This window comes from Myotis davidii, unplaced genomic scaffold (genome assembly GCF_000327345.1).
Source record: "Myotis davidii unplaced genomic scaffold, ASM32734v1 scaffold44, whole genome shotgun sequence".
NCBI classification, from domain to species: domain Eukaryota; kingdom Metazoa; phylum Chordata; class Mammalia; order Chiroptera; family Vespertilionidae; genus Myotis; species Myotis davidii.
In genome coordinates, this window is record NW_006299705.1 from 2,147,927 (window position 1) to 2,168,111 (window position 20,185).

The 20,185-nt window shown below is 39.6% G+C and overlaps 2 protein-coding genes across 2 annotated transcripts in view; one reads left to right on the forward strand and one right to left on the reverse strand.

Moving 5' to 3' along the window:
• Positions 1–12,054, forward strand: part of HEXB (hexosaminidase subunit beta) — a 17,935-nt gene extending 5,881 nt beyond the window's left edge. Inside the window, exons 2-10 of the mRNA XM_015571624.1 lie at positions 2,037–2,138; positions 5,290–5,419; positions 7,005–7,182; positions 7,730–7,816; positions 9,196–9,268; positions 10,043–10,217; positions 11,042–11,132; positions 11,338–11,442; positions 11,792–12,054. Of these exons, the coding sequence (XP_015427110.1) occupies positions 2,043–2,138; positions 5,290–5,419; positions 7,005–7,182; positions 7,730–7,816; positions 9,196–9,268; positions 10,043–10,217; positions 11,042–11,132; positions 11,338–11,442; positions 11,792–11,849 (993 nt within the window). The 5' untranslated portion in view covers positions 2,037–2,042 and the 3' untranslated portion in view covers positions 11,850–12,054. The remainder of the gene's footprint in view (positions 1–2,036; positions 2,139–5,289; positions 5,420–7,004; positions 7,183–7,729; positions 7,817–9,195; positions 9,269–10,042; positions 10,218–11,041; positions 11,133–11,337; positions 11,443–11,791) is intronic.
• Positions 12,055–12,268: 214 nt separating this feature from the next.
• The window catches only part of GFM2 (G elongation factor, mitochondrial 2), a 48,481-nt gene continuing 40,564 nt past the window's right edge, over positions 12,269–20,185 (reverse strand). The window contains exons 15-18 of the mRNA XM_015571568.1: positions 16,473–16,713; positions 14,298–14,413; positions 13,026–13,208; positions 12,269–12,450 (exon numbers count right to left, since the gene is read on the reverse strand). Coding sequence (XP_015427054.1) covers positions 12,322–12,450; positions 13,026–13,208; positions 14,298–14,413; positions 16,473–16,713 — 669 coding nt within the window. The 3' untranslated portion in view covers positions 12,269–12,321. The remainder of the gene's footprint in view (positions 12,451–13,025; positions 13,209–14,297; positions 14,414–16,472; positions 16,714–20,185) is intronic.

The window sequence follows — 20,185 nt, forward strand, 5'->3', positions numbered from 1 at the left end:
AATAAAAGGTATTTTGTATTTATTAATAAGTAATTTAGTATCTTGTGGAACAGTATTTTGAGAGTACAAAAAATTCCCGTTCTTCAACCAGCATTTACCCATTTAACACCCAGATGATTCTTGCCTAAATCAGTTATTACTAAGTTGGCTGCCAGGAAGTGATTTTCTAAATTCCATCATTCCTTCTATGTTTATTAGTTGGCCTGGCATCCATATATATAAAAGCCTAAGCGACTGGCCGTTAGCTATGATGTACACTGACCATGACGGGGCAGAGACTCAACGCAGGAGCTGCTGAGTGACAGCAACTTTGCAGAGTGCTCTCTTGCACTTCGGGACCCCTAGGGGTATGTCAGACTGCTGATGTCGGACTGCTGGTTTTGGCCCGATCCCCACAGGCCAGGTCAAGGGACCCTACTGGTGCAGAATCTGTGCTCCGGGCCTCTAGTTTTACTGTAAGATAGAGTTTCTCTAAAAGTATTCATTTTTAAATCAATCTGTACTCAGAGATTACTGGTGTTTTGTTTTTGTTGTTTTTTTTGAGGGGACTGGAGTCTGTTCCTATCCTCATTTAATAGTCAAGTTGTCTCAGTGTTGGCAAGCACGAATCCTAGCTGGCTCCTGTAGCCTAATGGCATGTCTTCTTCAATCTTTGAGCCATTTCTTACTTTTTAGCACATAATATCCTAGGCTTACCTTTTCTCTTTCCCAGTCCTGGACTCAGACTTTTCTCTAAGCAATACTTTGTGAATGTATTTTGAAACCAAGACTTGAGCTGTAGGTGTATTCATTGCTTCTAGGCCCTCTCAGCAGACAGAGCTATAAAACATATGTACGTTTATGTTCATTTATGTGAACAAATACATACATCTTTACCTATTTATATATCTATATCAGAGGCTGACAAACTATAGCGCAAGGACCAAATCCAGCTAGTCACCTATTTTTGCAAATGAAGTTGTACCGGAATAGAGCCATGTCCATTTGTTTATATATTATCTTGCCTTACAACTGCAGGATCAGTTGTGACAGAAACTGTATGGCTCCCTCTCATCTCTGACATACGTGTCATAGGTTCGCCATCACTGGGATAGGGCCTCGGCCTGGGGACTGAAGGGTCCTAGGTTCTATTCCGGTCAAGGGCATGTACCTTGGTTGTACCTTGGCAGCTGATCGATGCTTCTCTCTTATCGATGTTTCTAACTCTCTATCCTTCTCCCTCTCTGTAAAAAATCAATAAAATATTTTAAAAATAATAATCTACTTATATTTTATATAATTACTATAGACCTGGTGCACAAAATTTGGGCATGGGGGTGTCCCTCAGCCCGGCTTGCAATGACGCCAGCATCCCGCGCCCCGGCCGGCCACTGGCCAGAAGCCCGCCCAACCTTCCTCCCTCCATGGGCCAGGGCACGTGGGAGGCTGGGTCTCATCACCAGGGTGACGCCGGCAGCATCCAGCACCCCGGCCACTATGGGCACCGCCATATTTGTGACGGAGTGATGGTTAATTTGCATATTACCCTTTTATTAGATAGGATTATTAATTTCTCCAGAGTAAATATGTCAATTTCCCCTAAAACTTCTGAGATTTTGATTAGAAGTGTATTGTATTTGTACCATAGTTCTCTTATTTCTAAGGAATGGGTTGGCACTCAAATCTTAGAATGGTGGGAATTATAAGCTTGGAACTTGAATGAATGCCTCCTTTTTCTTCATAGCAGTAGGAGCAGCCAAGAACTATTTCCATTCTTGGCTGATCCCCAAATACTTCCTGGGAATGTATAAGCTTGCTCCCTTCTCACAGAGCTCACTATTTAGAATGAATACAGATTCCATATTGGCTTTTCTTTTTGAAATATGGCATGCCATATAAAGTATATAAGAAATAGGGTTTATACTGCTTCCACATTCTTCTTTACTGAAAATTTTAAAAGGAAGCAGACACATTGGGAACAGTCCTGAGTGGAGCTATGTAAATTGAATTGTGTGTTATATTTGTGATATATAATTTTTTAACATTTTTTTTTGCAGGATGCCATGGCTTTTAATAAGTTTAATGTTCTCCACTGGCACATAGTCGATGACCAGTCTTTCCCTTATCAAAGCACCACTTTTCCAGAGTTAAGCAACAAAGTGAGTAATTTATGTTGCAGTCTGTTTACAAAAAGTTTTGGTAGCTTCATTAGAAATTTCTAGCTTTAATGTTTCTGATGGATAGAATTAAAGTGTAAAAGTTAGATATTTGTGGTTTTAAATGTTTTTTTATTAGGCTGTGACTTAGCATTTTATTTTTTAATTTTTATTTATATTAAAAATATGTTTATTGAGTTCAGAGAGGAAGGGGAGGGAGAGAGAGAAACATCAATGATGAGAATCACTGATCAGCTGCCTCCTGAATGCCCCCTACCAGGGATTAAGCCCACAACCTAAGTATGTGCCCTTGACTGGAATTGAACCCAGGACCCTTCAGTCTACAGGCCAATGCTCTATCCACTGAGCAAAACTGGCTAGGGCTGACTTAGCATTTTAGATCTATAAACCTGTTCCATTTTTCTAATTGTTATAAATGTAAACAATCTGTAGGGGCTATATAAATAAAATTTTAAAACCTTAATGAATATAGGAAACCTTGACACATTTCATGATTCTCATAAGGTTAAGAAATTATATTTATCAGGTAGTCCAACTGTTTATTTGTTTTAAACACTTATTTTGAATTCTCTAAATGACTTTCTTTTTCTCTCTGAAAAACTACCAGAAGTAGGAAATTGTAGATATCAGAACGCCTTCTTAGAAAATAATGGTAGTCTTAGAGTGTTCAAATTGATTGTATTATAGACGAGTGGAGATGGGAATGAGCTTCAGTATCATCTACTTTAATCCCATATAATCCAAAAGCAGTAACCGAGAAGCTATATGCCTTGTCCCAAGTTGCAGTTAGGAAGGGGCAGAACCAAGACTCAAAATTTCATTCTCTGTCCGTAATTCCAAAGCTTTCTCTAATGTTACAACACAGTGTAGGCTGAAATGCTAGCAGCACTCCTGTTTGTGTTTGCTTTTGTCTTACGTTTTATTATGGAAATTTTTAAACATCCACAGAAGTAGAATAATTTAATGAATTTCCATGTCCTCATCACCCAGCTTCAATAGTCAGTACAAGCCAAACTTCTATCACCTGTACTTCCCCCGCCAGTATTCTGAAGCAAATCCAAGACGTCCTATCTCATTTGTGAAGGGGCTGTTTAAAAGCAACAACAAAAAACACCAAAACATTATTGCAGCTAAAAAAATTAAAAATCTAGACAGCCGTTTCCCAAAGGCCTTTTTCTTTTTTCTTTTTTTAAAATATATTTTATTGATTTTTTACAGAGAGGAAGGGAGAGAGATAGTTAGAAACATCGATGAGAGAGAAACATCGATCAGCTGCCTCCTGCACATCTCCTACTGGGGATGTGCCCGCAACCCAGGCACATGCCCCTGACCGGAATCGAACCTGGGACCCTTCAGTCCGCAGACCGACGCTCTATCCACTGAGCCAGACCGGTTTTGGCCAAAGGCCTTTTTCTTAAAAAGAAAAAAAATAATTGCACTGAGGTACAAGTAAGGTCCATACATTGTGGTCAGTTCATATAGAAAGGAGAACAGGAGTGGGATTGGGGTGGGGTGGGGAAGAGAGAGAGAGGCTGGTTGCCTCCTGCATGAGCCCTGATGGGGAGCAGTGAGCACACCACAGCCCAGTTACAAACCCTTGACCAGGAATTGAATCCACGACCCTTTAGTAAGTTCAAGGGCTGATGTTCTAACTGCTGAGCAATACCAGCCAGAGTCTATCTCTCTCTCTTTTTAAATATATATTTTTATTGATTTCAGAGAGGGAGAAAGAGATAGAAACATCAATGATGAGAGAGAATCATTGATTGGCTGCCTCCTACATGACCCATACTGGGGATTAAGCCTACAACCCAGGCATGTGCCCTGACCAGGAATAAACCATGACCCCCTGGTTCATAGGTCAGTGCTAAACCACTGAGCCATTCCATTTGGGCTTTTTTCCCTTAGAATTTGTTATTTTTTGATGAAGAAAATAATTTCTCCAAATAGTTTCCCATAGTCTGAGTTTTGCTAATTGCATTCCCAGTGTCAGTTAACATGTTCTTCTGTATTTACTTTAAACTGGTGGACTGGATATTAGATCTAATCTTGATTAGACACAAATTTGATTTGGGGGATGGAGCAAGGCTAATTTTAGGAGTTGAGCATTTATATTTATATATTACATATTCTAGAGGCCCGGTGCACGAATTCGTGCACCAGTGACGTCCCTGGGCCTGGCCTGCAGGATTGGGCTGAAACCGGCTCTCCAACATCCCCGGAGGGGTCCCAGATTGCAAGAGGGTGTAGGCCAGACTGAGGAACCCTAGCGGTGCACGGAGGGATGCGGGAGGTTGGCCAGCTGGGGAGGGACCCTGGGAGAGCTCCGGGGTGTGTCCAGCCTGTCTCGCTCAGTCCCGATTGGCCAGACCCCAGCAGCAAGCTAACCTACCAATCAGAGCGTCTGCTCCCTGGTGGTCAGTGTATGTCATAGCGAATGGTTGAGTGGTCTTAGTATATTATTAGCACGTTACACTTTGATTGGTTGAACAGATGACCGGACACTTAGCATATTAGGCTTTTATTATATAGGGGGATATTTATACCTTGAGAAATGTGCTACAGTAATACCTTTAATGGACCTTTATCTTTAGTTACAACCAGTATTGAGTTCTAGTTTTTCAAGTGACCTATAAAGAAATTGAGGGTAGCCTTAAAGAAATAGCTGGTCACTTACCAGAGTGTTTCTGGGGGAATTTTTAAAGCTGATAGCAATTAAAGTGACTTTACGAGAAATAGTTATGCTTTGTAGTAACCTGTAATCTTTTATTCTAAGTTGCCAAGGGCAATGTATTTCATTTTCAGAGGTTTCACTTTGGGATCAAACATTTTATTTCTGTCTTGTATGGTTACATGAGGTTGACACAGAATAATGGAAGACATTCCTGAAACAAGAGGGGTTATTTTAGATAGATCTATCAGTAAATGTGGAATTAATCTAAAGTATGCTGAAAGCTTATGGAGATAAGATATGGTAAGTAATTTAAATGAGTCATGCAACGTCACATGGACCTATTTAATACATTGTGATACTGAAAAAAATCAACTATGAGATATCAAATTGCAATCAGGACTGTTAAGTTTTCAGGATGCATTTCATACATTTAAATTTTAATCAACGTGGTTTTTACAGGGAAGCTATTCTCTCTCTCATGTTTATACACCAAATGAAGTCCGTGAGGTGATTGAATATGCCCGATTACGGGGGATTCGAGTCATACCAGAATTTGATAGCCCCGGACATACACAGTCTTGGGGAAAAGGTATGTGTTTTATGAGTTGCAAAAAGTGAACATTTGAGGTCCTGCATCTCTTATTTTATGACTTGGTGTTGGCTCATTTTGTTCTTAGTTGTGATTTACACAAAAAGTAGCACTATAGCCGAAACCGGTTTGGCTCAGTGGATGGAGCCTCGGCCTGCGGACTGAAAGGTCCCAGGTTCAATTCCAGTCAAGGGCATGTACCTTGGTTGTGGGCACATCCCTAGTAGGAGATGTGCAGGAGGCAGCTGATTGATGTTTCTCTCTCATCGATGTTTCTAACTCTCTCTCTATCCCTCTCCCTTCCTCTCTGTAAAAAAATCAATAAAATATATTTTAAAAAAAGTAGCACTATTGACAAATAACAATTCAGTAACTATTATGTGTCTGTTGTGAGCGAGTTGCTGTATCTAGGGGGCGTGCAGGAGGCAGCCAATCAATGATTCTCTCTCATCGTGGTTTCTCTCTTTCTCTCTCCCTCCCTCCCTCCCCCTTCCTCTCTGAAATCAATAAAAGTCACACACACACACACACACAAAGAAATGGTTTTATGGATGAGCTAACACTTACAATGCTTCTGAGAGATTAAAGAATATATTTGTGTTTCTGGTGGAGGGAATCACATGAGAAAAGGCAGAGTAGGAGGAATTTTTATTGCAGGGTGGTTAAGAACGGGCTCTGGAGCCAGACTGTCTGGGCTTGAATCCTGCTTCTGCTGCTTATAACTGAGTGACCTTGGACAAATTATAGAACATCTCATCCTCAATTTCCCCATCTCTAGAATGGGGGAATGTTAGCAGTAGTTACCATGTCACTTTTTGAGGATTAAATAATGAATGTAAAGCACACAGTACAGCCACTAACATTTATAACTGTTCAATAAATACTATTAGGGCAGACATGGAGTAGACATGGAGAACAGTGGGAAACAAATCTGGAAAAGTGCAATGGAGAGGTCTTGCCTGAGGAATGTGGTCTCTTCATCGGGATGCGTAGAAACCAGTGAAAGTTATAAAGCAGAAGAGTGACAGAGGGAGCCACACTTCAGGAAAACCAAAGTGAAAGTGACAGATTGGAAGGGGAAAGACACTGAAGTCCTAATGGAAAATAATGTACAAAACTGGGAGACATTTTGGAAAAATAATCCATAGAATTTGGCAACTTATTGACTTTAGGAGGAAGGGGAAGAGTATAGACTGGGAGGGTGGTGGTGCCCTTACCAGAATACAAAGATCAAGAGAAGCTCCTGGAGGAGCTTAGGGAACAGAAAATTTAGTTTTTGTTGGATTGTATTTGAGTGCAGATAGGATATTTAATTGTGTTGAGTTTTTAATTGTGTTGAGCAAGGAATCTGAAATATGGATGGAAGCCCAAGAAAGAATTGGGGCAAGCTGAAGATTTGGGAATCATTAGTCAAGATACTATTTGAAGTGGGTAAAATCTCAGAGGCTGATGGAAAGGTAAAGAGGTATCTGGATAGGATTCGGGAAACAGTTCTCCAACAAAAGAAAGCCTATGGTCATGTGCTAAGCCATATCTTTGTAATCAAATTACTTTTTAAGGAAAGAATCTTCTTGTTTTTCCCCAGGTCAGGAAGGTCTCCTGACTCCATGTTATAGGTCTTATCAGCCTGAAGCTTCTGGACCTATAAACCCTACTGTGAATACAACTTACAGTTTCCTGTATAAGCTCTTCAAAGAAATCAGTTGGGTGTTTCCAGATCAGTTCATTCATTTGGGAGGAGATGAAGTGGAATATGATTGTTGGTATGACAATTCTTTAAAACCCTTATTTTCTTTAACCGTTGCATTTGAAGTAGGTTTAAAGGCCTCCACATAGAAAGGAAAGATTTGGGATATCATCTCTGCTTGCACGGTTTTCATTTGGCAACACAACTCCTGAGATGGTGAATTTGGAGTGGTATGAGAAAACAAAAGCTTTTAGGAAGGAGAATCAAAATGCACAAGAGAATGGAGACTTAACAAAAAAAGACTATAGTGAATGAAAACAGCTTTAGTGAAAGAGGGCAGTGAGTAAGTGAGGGGGATTTTTCAAATAAAAAATCCTCTTTGCGAATAGCCATAAATGGAGGAGAGAGGCAGGAGGTGGGGGAAGCCATTTTTACAAAAAATCAGCTTCTGGAAAAAATTATTTGTTGTGGAAAACAAAGATAACTCATAACTAAGTTTTTAAGCTTATTTTTACTCTACAACTTTAACAGTTTTAAATTGGCACAAATGATGGTAAGATGTACACTGCCTTAAATAGATTGGGCATATCAAACTAATGAAATTTTAATTGTTTTTTTTTAAGGGAGTCCAATCCAAATATCCAGACTTTCATGAAGCAGAAAGGCTTTGGCGCTGATTTTAGTAAATTAGAATCCTTCTATATTCAAAAGTAAGTTACTTGAAAGCCTACTTAATTTCATGAATGCCTTTTGTAAAAGTTTTAGCTATGACTAGTACTGCTTCATTTTCTCTCCACCCCTTGCTAAAGTGTAGATGTTGTATACTTTGCATGAAAAATCATAAAGAAGGAAGCATGATCCACTGCTTTCTTCAAATTAGTTAACATGGTAACTCTAAGCCTTTTGCAGTAACGACAGGACAGCAGTCATGTGTTCTAGGAACCCAGCTGAAAGCCCTTGGCTACCCTATGAGTCCTCGCCACCATCCAGCCCCTGTAATTCATTTCCAGGACCATTTTTTTACTTTATATCTGTTTAGTACGGTAGCCATGGCCACATGTGGCTATTTGCATTTAAGTTAAAGGAATTAAAAATTCAGTTCCTTAGTCACATTAGCCACATTTCAAATGTCCGATAGCTGGATGGGGTTAGTTAGTGGCTCCCATATGGGGAAGGTACACAGACAAGAACCCTTCCACCACTGCAGAAAGGTCTACTGGGCAATGCTGTTCTATACGAGGGACCAGTACACTTTTTTCTGTAAAGGCCAGAAAGTAAATATGTTAGGCTTTGTGGGCCACATCTGGTTGCACTTTTTTTTTTATTTTGAATACTTTATTTTGAATGGTTGTAAAAATCATTCTTGGCTCATGAGCCACACAAAAACAGGCTGTAGTTTGCCTGCACTGGGCAAGCCCAGATTCTAGTCTTTTCCTATTTAGCTTTTTGTATGATACATTCTAATTTTTTTTTTTTTATCCTGCAGAGTTCACGGCATGGTCTAAATATCAGGAAATACTTATGGACTGATTGTCAGCAACTGTTAAGTGTTATTTAGGTGACATTATAGTCTAGACCAGTGGTTCTCAACCTTCTGGCCCTTTAAATACAGTTCCTCATGTTGTGACCCAACCATAAAATTATTTTCGTTGCTACTGTTATGAATCATAATGTAAATATCTGATATGCAGGATGGTCTTAGGCAACCCCTGTGAAAGGGGTCACGACCCATAGGTTGAGAACCGCTGGTCTAGATCATAGTTTCTAAGATACCCATGAAATTACTAAAGATTGTTGTTTATACATTTCCCTGTTAGCTGCCCTGTCTTCCTATTTTGGGCGCATGCTTATTAGCTCATTCATTCAGCAAATGACTGTTAAACCCCTCTGCTGTGTCGGCTTCTGAGCCATGTTCTAGGAAGGAGGAGCCACATGGCTTAACCACCAAATTTAGCAGGTTCTGCTATAAAGCTGTGCTATATTGAAAGGTACCTCTCAGTGTTTCAGTCCTTGGTAGAAAATATGCATGCTTTCAACATATTGTTAAGCTTGTGATCTGAAATAACTTCTTTCCCTCCCCCAATGGCAGGCTTTTGAATATTATTTCAACTCTAAAGAAGGGATCCATAGTCTGGCAAGAGGTTTTTGATAATAACGCAAAGGTGAGAAGTATGAAAACTACATTTGATTCTGATACTATGACAGGCTTCATGTTCTAATATCTCCATTCCCCAACACTATAGGGAAATTAGCTTCCTGTTCCATTTAAACTTTTATTAGGCAGTAGCTGTGCACTGAGGCCAATATTAATGGTGTTTGTTTCTTTTCTTCCATTTACTTCACTCTTTCATGCCTCCTCATCTTTTCCCTCATCCCCTGCCATCTCATTAATCACAAATGGGAGTACTTTGAAGCTCCTTTTTTTTTCAGGAAAGGGCAGAACAAACAGATAAGAACAAATGAGTCTTCACTGCTATTAAGGTAGTTTTAGGTAAAATTGCCAATGTACACTTTTTATTTTACATGGCATCTCTCTAATTCTTAGTCAGAATTCTTTATTTTCCTTTGGGGCAACTGAGAATTTGCACCTCCAGCAATTAGTATGAGCTTTCCCGAAGGGCTGTTGGCATCCTCACAGTTTAAAAGTAAGTAAAACAATAGTGTGGTAGGATGGGACTAAAGCCTTGGTTCATTACACCTGTATGATGTCATAAATAGACAAAAGTTAAGTATCCAACCTGAAGGTTAATGCAACTTCTAAATTTAAGTCTCTATAAGAAATAGCATTTGACACTAACTGAAGAGGAAGAGTAAAGATGACAACTTAAGTTTTTCAAGGATCTTAAAGTTATTTTCTAGTTACAAGTCTTGGACTTTAAATATCGCCTCCTGAATTTGCTAGCCCTAATATATATTGCAATTTTTAACTTTAATAGCTTCAGCCAGGCACTGTAGTTCAAGTATGGAAAGAGCAAAATTATGCTAAGGAACTGAGTTCAATCACAGCAGCTGGCTTCCCTGTGATCATCTCTGCTCCGTGGTACTTGGACAGGATCAGTTATGGACAAGACTGGAGACTATACTATGCAGTGGAACCTCTCAATTTTAGTGGTAAGTGAAGCAACATCATTACCCCGATTTTCTTCACTCCCCTCCCCGCCAGGAAATCCTTACCTCGGTATTACCTACTAACTCTCCTCCCTTTTATGTTTGATCCTTGGTTTTGTGTTTACTTAAAAAGGAAGGCCTCAGTATTATTTGAAATGTGAAATAAACCAAATCCTTACCTAAATAAAAGAACTTCAAAAGTGGATTCCCTTAGACTTTAATCTCAATTTTCACAGATGAGTCTTGTTACTCTCTACCTACATTTTTTCAGTCCTCACTTGAGGATATGTTATTACTGTTATTGTTTATTTTAGAGAGAGGAAGGAAGAGAGAGAAACAGCGATCAGTTGCCTCCCGTACACACCCTGACTGGGGATCAAACCCACAAACTAGGTGTGTGCCCTGATTGGGAGTAGGTGTTTAGGTAGTGGGTCTCTTTTTTACTACCAAGAGACAGAGATCAAAGACAGGAGTGGTGGTCACTAGTATTCCAATTTGTGTTCCCTGGTACACTATTCATAGGCAACCAGGGGAAAAAATGTTTCTGGTGACCAAATCAGTTTGCAGAAAACCAATATAAAATGGTATCTTTAATACGGGCCCACCACATAGTTGACACTTGCTAAAAAGCACTGTGTGAACCACAGGGTCGGGGGCAGGAATAAAGTTTGCCATCTTTTCTTGTGCCACTACCATGAAATCTCCCAAGATTCTGCTGACACAGGAGAAAAATGCAGCCCCGGGATATAGAGGCAATACTGACTTATCCTTCTGTTTCTAAGCCTTAAGCTGTAACTGCTAACGTACATCCAATGATTTTAATGTAGGTACTCAGGAACAGAAACAACTTGTCATTGGTGGAGAAGCTTGTCTGTGGGGAGAATACGTGGATGCAACTAACCTCTCTCCGAGACTATGGTATGGAATTTAAGTGATCACATCTGAATTAAGGTGCCTTAGTTTTCCTTCTCCATCCAAGTCGGAAAGCATTAGGAATTCTCTCCCGCCGCCACCGCCAACCGCCCTCCCACCCCGCAACCCCCCCACATAAGACTTAGATACTCACTTCTTTAAGAATGAATGAATTTAAAATGCTTTGGGAGACATATCTTTTACATTTTAGGCCTCGGGCAAGTGCTATCGGCGAGAGACTCTGGAGTCGGCAAGACGTCAGAAGTTTAGATGATGCCTACAGAAGACTAACAGTTCACCGCTGCAGAATGGTCCGGTAAGTCTGCTTTTCAAGCTGGGATATTATTAAGTCCAGGGTGACTTTTAACCTTATACACTGTTACTTTGCTTCTTGGGTATTTTTGCTATAAATAGAAATGTGTATAATCTAAGAAGTAGTGACTTAATAAGGGAATAATACCTACAAGAAGAAGATATATTTGGACTTAACAACTGTTTTATAGCTATGTTAAATTTGGACCTCCATCTTGAATCACTTTTAACAATCTTTTAAAAATAAGGAATGCTATGGTTGGTGATTCTGATTTAAGCTACTAAGTATTTAAGATGGAAATGAGTGATATCAATCTAAAACATCTTTTATTTATTCTCTATCTGTTCTACAGACGTGGAATAGCTGCAGAACCTCTTTTTACTGGATATTGTGACAATGTGTTGATTTGAAACTAGGAGGAGAAAAGGCCCAGAGCTATCTACTACAATCAACTTGGTTTGAAATCATGTAAAATTAAGATTTGGTACACTGTGTATAAATAAAATATCTTTGTATTGATTGATCTGCTATCTTACACATTACATATACAAGACTGGCATATTTTTGTGAGAGAAGCTTAAAAAAATAAAAATATAACTTGGTGATATTACTCAATACATTCCAAAGGGCTGTGTCTTTACTGACAGTAATAACCTCGGTATAGTTCAGGTACATTAACTCTCAACGTCAAAGCACATTTCTCATGACATAAAGTAGAATGGCAGCTATAATGCCACTGTCGATTTTAAGTAAGATTTTTCAGTCACTTAAAGAATGTACTGAAACAATTTATTTGTCCAATAAATAAAGCAATGAAAATTGTTCTTACTAAAAACGAACAGGCAGGTGCTCCTGAACTTCTCCCCAAGGACCCTGAAGCACTCAGGTCAAGCCACTTCTTCGGTTGAGCAGCGTGCTTTGGTCTTGAGGATTCATGGCTTGGTAATTAGAGAGTTCTAAGGTAAACGTAGCTGAGCCTGATGTTAGCGTTCGAAGCACAGTTGAATAACCCTAATCAAAACAATTTAAATCAGTTACCTCTTCCAATTTAAGCCTCAAATTTCTCTTCCTGCCACTTATCTTTTGACCATTACCAGAAAAGGTGATTAAGTAACTTAACGATATCACTTCTTCAAATAGTCACTGAATAATTTTTCTCAGGAAAAATTTGAAACGTGGAGGACAGAAAACACTGGTGTGTTTCGGGTATCTTCCCTGGTCCCAGCATCTGGTAAGATGCCTGCCAGCACTCAGGTGCTTGTTCTGGAGCAGAGAGGCTGGTGGTGGGAGAATGACACTTGCCTAAAAACTGGCAATTGAAGAAACAGGGTAAGAACTTGGAAGGGAAGAAATGGTAGGCTGGTGCCATGTTTTGGTTCAACACACCTCTACACCGTGGAGGACTGGAAAGGACCCCCATGCTGCTTGAATCTCCTACAATTTAAATTCAAAGTCCTAATAGTTCCCGATGGCTGAAACGGGACCTCAAAGCCCTGATGCTTCTTTCAGATGTCACTGATTCTCTTTTTGCTCAGCCTACCTTCCCTATATTAAGAACATGTACTTACCAGTGACACGGTACCTACCATGGTCTCTGCTAAGGGAACAAGCCCAACAACAACTCTGTTGTCCTGACGAGTCTGGATCTCCTGGATGCTCCCTCTTCTCTGTGCCAGGTCTGCCAGGACAGCGCTGAGGTGATCTCTAGTCACGGTGACCTCCAGGTTCATCAAAGGCTCCAAAATTTGCTTATCAGCGGTCTTCAGAGCCTAAAAATATTAAAGACTGCCAATCCATTTCTAAATTGGAAGTCAAATTTCTGTTTCAAAGTTTCCTTAGCTCAGCCAGGTGTGGCTCAGCGGTTGAGCGTAGACCCAGGAACTAAGGGATCACCAGTTTGATTCCCAGTCTGGGCATAAACCCAGATTGCAGACTTTGTCCCCAGTAGGGGGTGTACAGGAGGCAGCTAATCCATAATTCTCTCTCACATTGATGTTTGTCTCCTTTCCATTCTCTCTAAAAATCAATGGAAAAATATCCTCAGGTAGGGGTTAACAACAACAAAGTCTGAACTTTAACTTCTAGGGTAGAGATATTAAGTTCAGCCTTCTTAAGTCAGGAGCTTGGAGTTAATTTTATAATTACGGCTTCAAATAAGACTATAGAAACCCAGGTCTCACAGTATAAAATATTAGAAGATGGTTATAAAAGCAAGTATTTTAATGCAAAATCAGTCACCTACGAGGCTAAAGCATTCCCACACTGAGGAATGCATGGAGCCATTTCTTGGCATGTCAGGACCCTTGGGGTTAATCTGGCCCCAGTAGGTATTGGGTAACCATGCCAAGACGACCAGATTGCTTGATGCTTTGAGAAGGGAAGATGCTTATCCTGAATCTATTATGCAGCAATTCTTGATTAAAGTAATCTTACCTGAAAAAATAGAAACTCCAATACTGGAACCAACATTAGATCCTCAATGTCCTGTAGATTATAGTTCACCTTTGGCCAAGCTGACCCCGGAAATGTCTTCCACTCAAATCTACCATGCTTGTTTCTACCAGCTATGTGTCTGAAGTAGGTAAAGCAGAGCTGCCACTTAAGGAAACTTGACTATTTGTCAAAACCAAGGGATATTTCATAGCTAGCTATGTTAAACAGTGATTTCTTAGGTCCTCTTGCAAATAAAACCCAGTGATTGAAAAAATAAAAAAATTCTCCATGGTAAAAACTCTCATTGACCACAAGGCTCAGGAAGCAAAGACAAGACTGGCACTACAAGTACAGCTGCCGCGGATCAGAGTCCACTACTGTCAGAAGAGTCCCTTAAAGCAAAAAGGATTAGGGTAGTTACATACCTTCTGTACACATCTTGAGACACAGGCAGAAATCATAGTTGAGGAGGTACCAGGATGAATCATCAGTGAATGTAAAGTAACTGCCACATCTTGAATTGGGGATCCAAGCAATGGTCCTAGGCAAGGGGGAACATTTGTATTAGGACTCAATATACAGTGAGGTGTAACTCAGAAATGTAAAGAAACAGGGAGAGGACGTCCAGTGTAGCACGTAAAGAGCTTCCCTGGAAGTCACCACTCTGTCCTAACAACAAGTAGAAGGAAACCAGCCTGACAAATCAACAGCTCTTCTTGGATCTACAGGGTGGGAGGACAAAGGACAAACACCTGCTCCCAAGAATGGAGCGAGGGCAAATGCAGAGGGTCATGGCTTCCTGGAGCAAAGACTTACTAGAGAAAACGCCCAGGAACCAGCACCAGCGTAAGAAAAACTGAGCTGTCATTGACAAGTGACTAGAGGCTTGGTGTGGACAAGCTTGCGGGGAGCTATCATGAAGGGGACACAATTCTGTGAGATCTACCTCTAGGAGCTCAAGCAGGTTCTCACAGTAACTATCAGAGAAAAGCCTCCTGGTGCTTCGTGGGGGAAGAAGAAAAATAATTTTGAAATACAGTTGACCCTTGAAAATGCAAGGAATTTAGGGGAACCGACCCCAAGCAGACAACAACCTGCATGTAACTCCTGACTCCTTCAAAACTTAGAGTTGGCCCTGTCTCCTTTGCATCCTTGGATTCCACCAACTACAAATCAGAACAGTGCTTCAGGCCCTGGCTGGGTGGCTCAGCTGGTTGGAGTGTTGTCCTATACACTGAAAGGTTGCAGGTTCAATTCCCGGTCAGCGCACATACTAGGTTGCAGGTTCGATCCTCAGTTGGGGCATGTGTGGGAGGCATCCAATCAATGTTTCTCTCACATCGATGTTTCTCGCTCGAAGATCAATTTAAAAAATCCTTGGGTGAGGATTGAAAAAACAGCACTTTAGACTTCAGAGCACTCTTTTCATTTCTAATTTATTGATTTTGAGAGAGAGGGAGAGAAGAAAGGAAGGAGGGACAGAGAGAGAAACATCGAACTGTTGTTCCACTTAATGCATCCATAAGTTGACTCTCGTACTAGTATGTGCCCTGATTGGGGAATAAACCTGCCACCTTGGTGTAGCCAGATGATGCTCTAAAGAACTGAGCTAACTGACAAGGGCCAGAGCACACTCTGTTCCTAACAAGGCCTGCACTCAGGGGAACCTAGTTAACCAAAGCCTAACCTGCACGGGTATCGTCATCATCAGAGCCTGATGGGCAAAGTACCCTATGCCAGTGCACTCTCGCCATCCTGGCCCCACTAAGCGGAGTGAAAAACAAACAAACACGTGTGCAGCTGACAGTCCAGAGGCACAGGTTCATAAAGGACGGAGACCTAATCCTAGGACTGTAGAAGGCTGCCCGTCCCCATACCTCACTACATCACTACTAGTAAATGCCTGCTTACAGCAGTTCCTTTTACCCAGTATACCATGACTGGCTATCAAGAAAAAATTACAAGGCATATTAAAAGGCAAAAAGCACAATTTAAATAGAATAAGCTTCAGAACCAGACACAGCAGGGATATTGGGATGATCAGACCTGGAATGTAAGTCAGCTATGACTAATGTGCTAAGGGCTCTGACAGATAACGCTGACAGCATGTAGGAATGGATGGGCATAGAGCAGAGACAGAGGGAAGTCCTGATTAAGAACCGAACAAATGCTGGAGCTCAAAAGCACCATCACAGAAACAGGGATGCCTCTAATGGGCTTACAAGTAAGTAGACGGGACAGGCTGAGGAAACTAGTCTCCGAGTCAGCCCTAGCCAGGTGGCTCAATTGGTTAGAGAATCGTCCTGTACACCAGTTTGATCCCCAGTCGGGACGCATATGGGAGGCCACCGATCGATGCATCTGTCTGTCTGTCTGTCTCTCTCCCCCTATTTCTGAGTTATACATCAGCAGAAACCTCCAAAACTGAAACAGCAAACTGAACATAAGACTAAAAAAAAAAAGAACAGAATATCCAAGGACGATGGGATAATTATAAAAGGCATAACATACACATGATGGGAAGAGAGACTGAAATAATCGGTAATATTGGGAGTGACTGATTGTGATATTCATGCTTACTCTTATCCAAGGTACCTTACCTTGGAGGCATGCACTGTGAATTCCATTTTCAATGGCCTCTTGGGAGCCCTTCAAAATGTCTTCACTAATACTTGCAGCATACTCGATAGCTGGCACAACAGATGATGTTTCAGTTGGCTTTGCTTCCAGTTCAACAGTCACAAGGTGCCGTTTATCTCCTAAAGTTCTATCTAAGGTATCTGTAAACGAATATACAGAGATTTGTTCTGAAAAGGTGTCAAGGTGCCACAACTGGGAAAACTGCAATCAACAAGTTCAAGCTCTCATGGAAGACAAAGTGTGAGAAAATACTAACAATGGCACTAAATGCAGTATAAAAATGTCCAAGTACGGTAAGGAGTTCTACCAAGAAAATATCTGCTTTCACGTTTATCAATGCTATAAGCCTGCTCTGAATCACCAACTAATACTGTTTTAGTTAAGATGCTCTGAGGCAGATGATCACACAAATTTTGATATGCAGATTATACTCAAACTTTTTGAAACATCTCTTATGTGACTGAAATTCTAATCACAGAAGTTTTATTTAAAAGTAAACATTCAGAGTGCAAAAAGTCATCTAATGAAAATTAAAAGGGCATTATCCCTGATAAAACGTACACAGTTAAATCTCAGATATTCTTCTAATAATATGTATTTGAAGTTTATGCTTCCCCCCAAACTAGTGAAATGTCTTTTTGTAAAACTGAAGATTTCAGAGATACTGAAAATAGTATCTCTCATTAGCTAACAACCAAGAGCTGTCACCAATCTGCAGTATTTTACTAAAACAAAACTGCTATATTTATATGACTATATAATGCAGTGATTCATGGTCCAAATTCAAAACAAGTAATTATAGTCTACAATTCCTCTTCTTAATTTTTTTTTTAAATTCTCACCCAAGGGTATTTTTCCATTTATTTTTAGAGAGAAAGAGAAAGAAATATTAATCTGAGAGAAGCACATGATTGCTTGCCTCCTGCGTGATCCCTGACCAGGGCACCGGGCCAGGGAGAAAGAAGCCTGCAACCGAAGTACAGGCTCCTGACTGGAACCGAACCTGGGAACCTTTGGTCCGCAGGCCAATGCTCTATACACTGAGCCAAATCGGCCAGGGCCATAATCCCTTTCTAAGCTAACTTTTATATTGTGAATTATTTTATACTTACAGCTATGTGCATAAGCTGAAAATAAAATGAACATTCAAGAAACCTATAATTACTAAAGAAAGAGAACACCTTCAGTAACCTAGAAACCTTCTGAAGCAACCACTATCATGACATCATATTTAATCACTGATTTTTTTTAGAGTTGTATCACATATGTATGTATCCCTAACCAATATAGTTTATTTCTGCTTCATTCTGAACTTGTTTATTGTTATGTATACTGCAACTTGCTTTTTTTTGGCTTCACATTAGTGGGTCATACAGGCTGATATGTGTTGATAGAGCCCATTATTTTTTATTGCTATATAATATTTCATTGTCTGATCATGGTACCATTTATCTATTCTTCTGTCCACAAATAGTTGGGCTATTTTTTCACTTACCTTTTTTTTTTAAAAAAAAAATATTATTATAGCCCTATTGTGAAGATCGGTTTGTCTTTCTATGCACATGTATAAACATTTCTCTAGGGTACATACCTAGGAGTGGAACTGCTGAATAGTATGGTATGAACAGGGTCAACTCACAAGAAGGTTGCCAAACTGTTTGCATGGTGGTTATACAATTTAGACTCCCATAGGAATTTCCAAAGCACAACATCTCACCACTTCGCATTGTCAGGTTTTAATTCCTCCCAATTTTGTTTATATAAAATGGTGTCTCATATTCTTGCATGATCCTAATCATTACTGAGATTGAGAATCTTTTATTTAATATATTCATGTGCCTTTTGGGTATCATCTTTTGTGAAATATCTGTGCAATATTTTTTGCTCACTTTTCTACTTTGTTGTCAGGTTTTTCTGATCTTTAGAAATTCTTTATACATTTTGGAAACTAATCTTTTAATTTATATGATGCAAATATCTTCCCTTAGCTTTCTGTATATCTTTTTGCTTTATCATCTATTCTAATAAACAAATTATTAATTTTAATAACATCAAATTTAGTAAACTTTACTTCAACATTTCAATGTTTGGTATTATGTAAGTCCAACCCCATCCTAGTTAGTAAAGTTATTCCCCTATATTTTCTTCCCAAAATTTGAAGGTTTGCCTATAATAAAGTTTATGGTTTTTAATTTTATTTGGTATATATTAGCACTTATTTCCTTTATATTTTGTGCTCTGAGGGATATTTTGCAGTTCTTTCATATTTAGGTTTTTACACTCATTTGGAATTGACTTTTGTGAATGGTATTAAGTAGGAATCTAATTAAGTCTTTTTCCATATGGATAATTATCCCAGGGCATTACTGAATAGTCAGTCCATCCTTTCCCATTGACCTGCAATATCACTCTGACATAAACCCAATTCCCACATTATGTATGAGTCTGTTTCTAGGCTTTCTGGATTTGTTCTACTGGTCGATTTATAGCTTGATTAGTATCATGAAGACTATTGGCTTTATAATAAGTATTAATGTCGGATATACTTCTTTGAGTAGAATTGATAGCATCATATTTAGTCTCCTTGTCTATGAACAGTATGATTTTCCATTTTCTGGATGTACACAATGCCCATCTGCCCTTCATTATCAATAGTAATTTGATCATCCAGTCAAGGTGTGGTCCGATTGTGCAGCATCCAGTTACTTTTTTTTTAACCTTGTCACTAATAAGCAATCTGTGGGTAGGTATTTTAAAACCATGCAAATATGCTACTCAACCATGTACCCAACATTAAGCATTCACAATGCAAAATGACTATTTTCCTGCCTCCTTGACAACTAACAGCACTTGGCATTCCACTATAAGGAAGAACCCTCTCTTCTTCCCCACGTATTTGTTTATTATGATTAGAGATTCCTGAATTCCTACTTTTCCTAATTCCAGTGGTCTATAATTACTGTATTTAATTATTCTGATATTCAAATTAACCCAGCTTTGGCCAATGGAGCCTCTACAAGTTGGTTCTTGTGTCCTTATGACATGCCCTCATAATTTTTTGAGCATTTCCTTTCCTTCTTACACAAGATGATGTTCCATTGCCTGCTTATTTTTGATGTCTTGTTCCTTATCAATACTTTCCTTTCCCTTTTATTTCTTCAAAAAACAATATACTTATTTTATATTCTGCATCTGATAATTCCAATTTCAGAGGCCTTTGCTGGTCTGACGAATGTTTGTTGCTTCAATTGCCTTTTTGCTCATTGTGCCTTTTCTCATGATTTTATGATTTTAAAACTTTTAAAAGTGCGACTTCATATTTGTTTTTCTGTGGAATTTTCTTTGAGGCCTGGGCTGAAGATACATTTATGTAGAGAAGCCCTTTGTGTGTTGTCACCAGGTTCCTGGGAATACTGCCAACCCATGAGAGCACTATACGCTAAATTCTTCTTGGTTTGGAGGTTTTCAGGTCATTCTGATTCTATAAATTTAGGCTGAAAGCCCCATCAGAAGTCTATGGTTACAGATTCTTAGAATTTCTGTCCCTTGCCCCCAGAGCCAGTTAGACAAGTTTTCTTTTATGAAGGAGATTTTCCTTGTTAATTATTTCCCTGAGGATGTGGCCCTCATATGTAGTGGCGTTGGTGCTAACTTATTTTTCAAGGTTACTGCC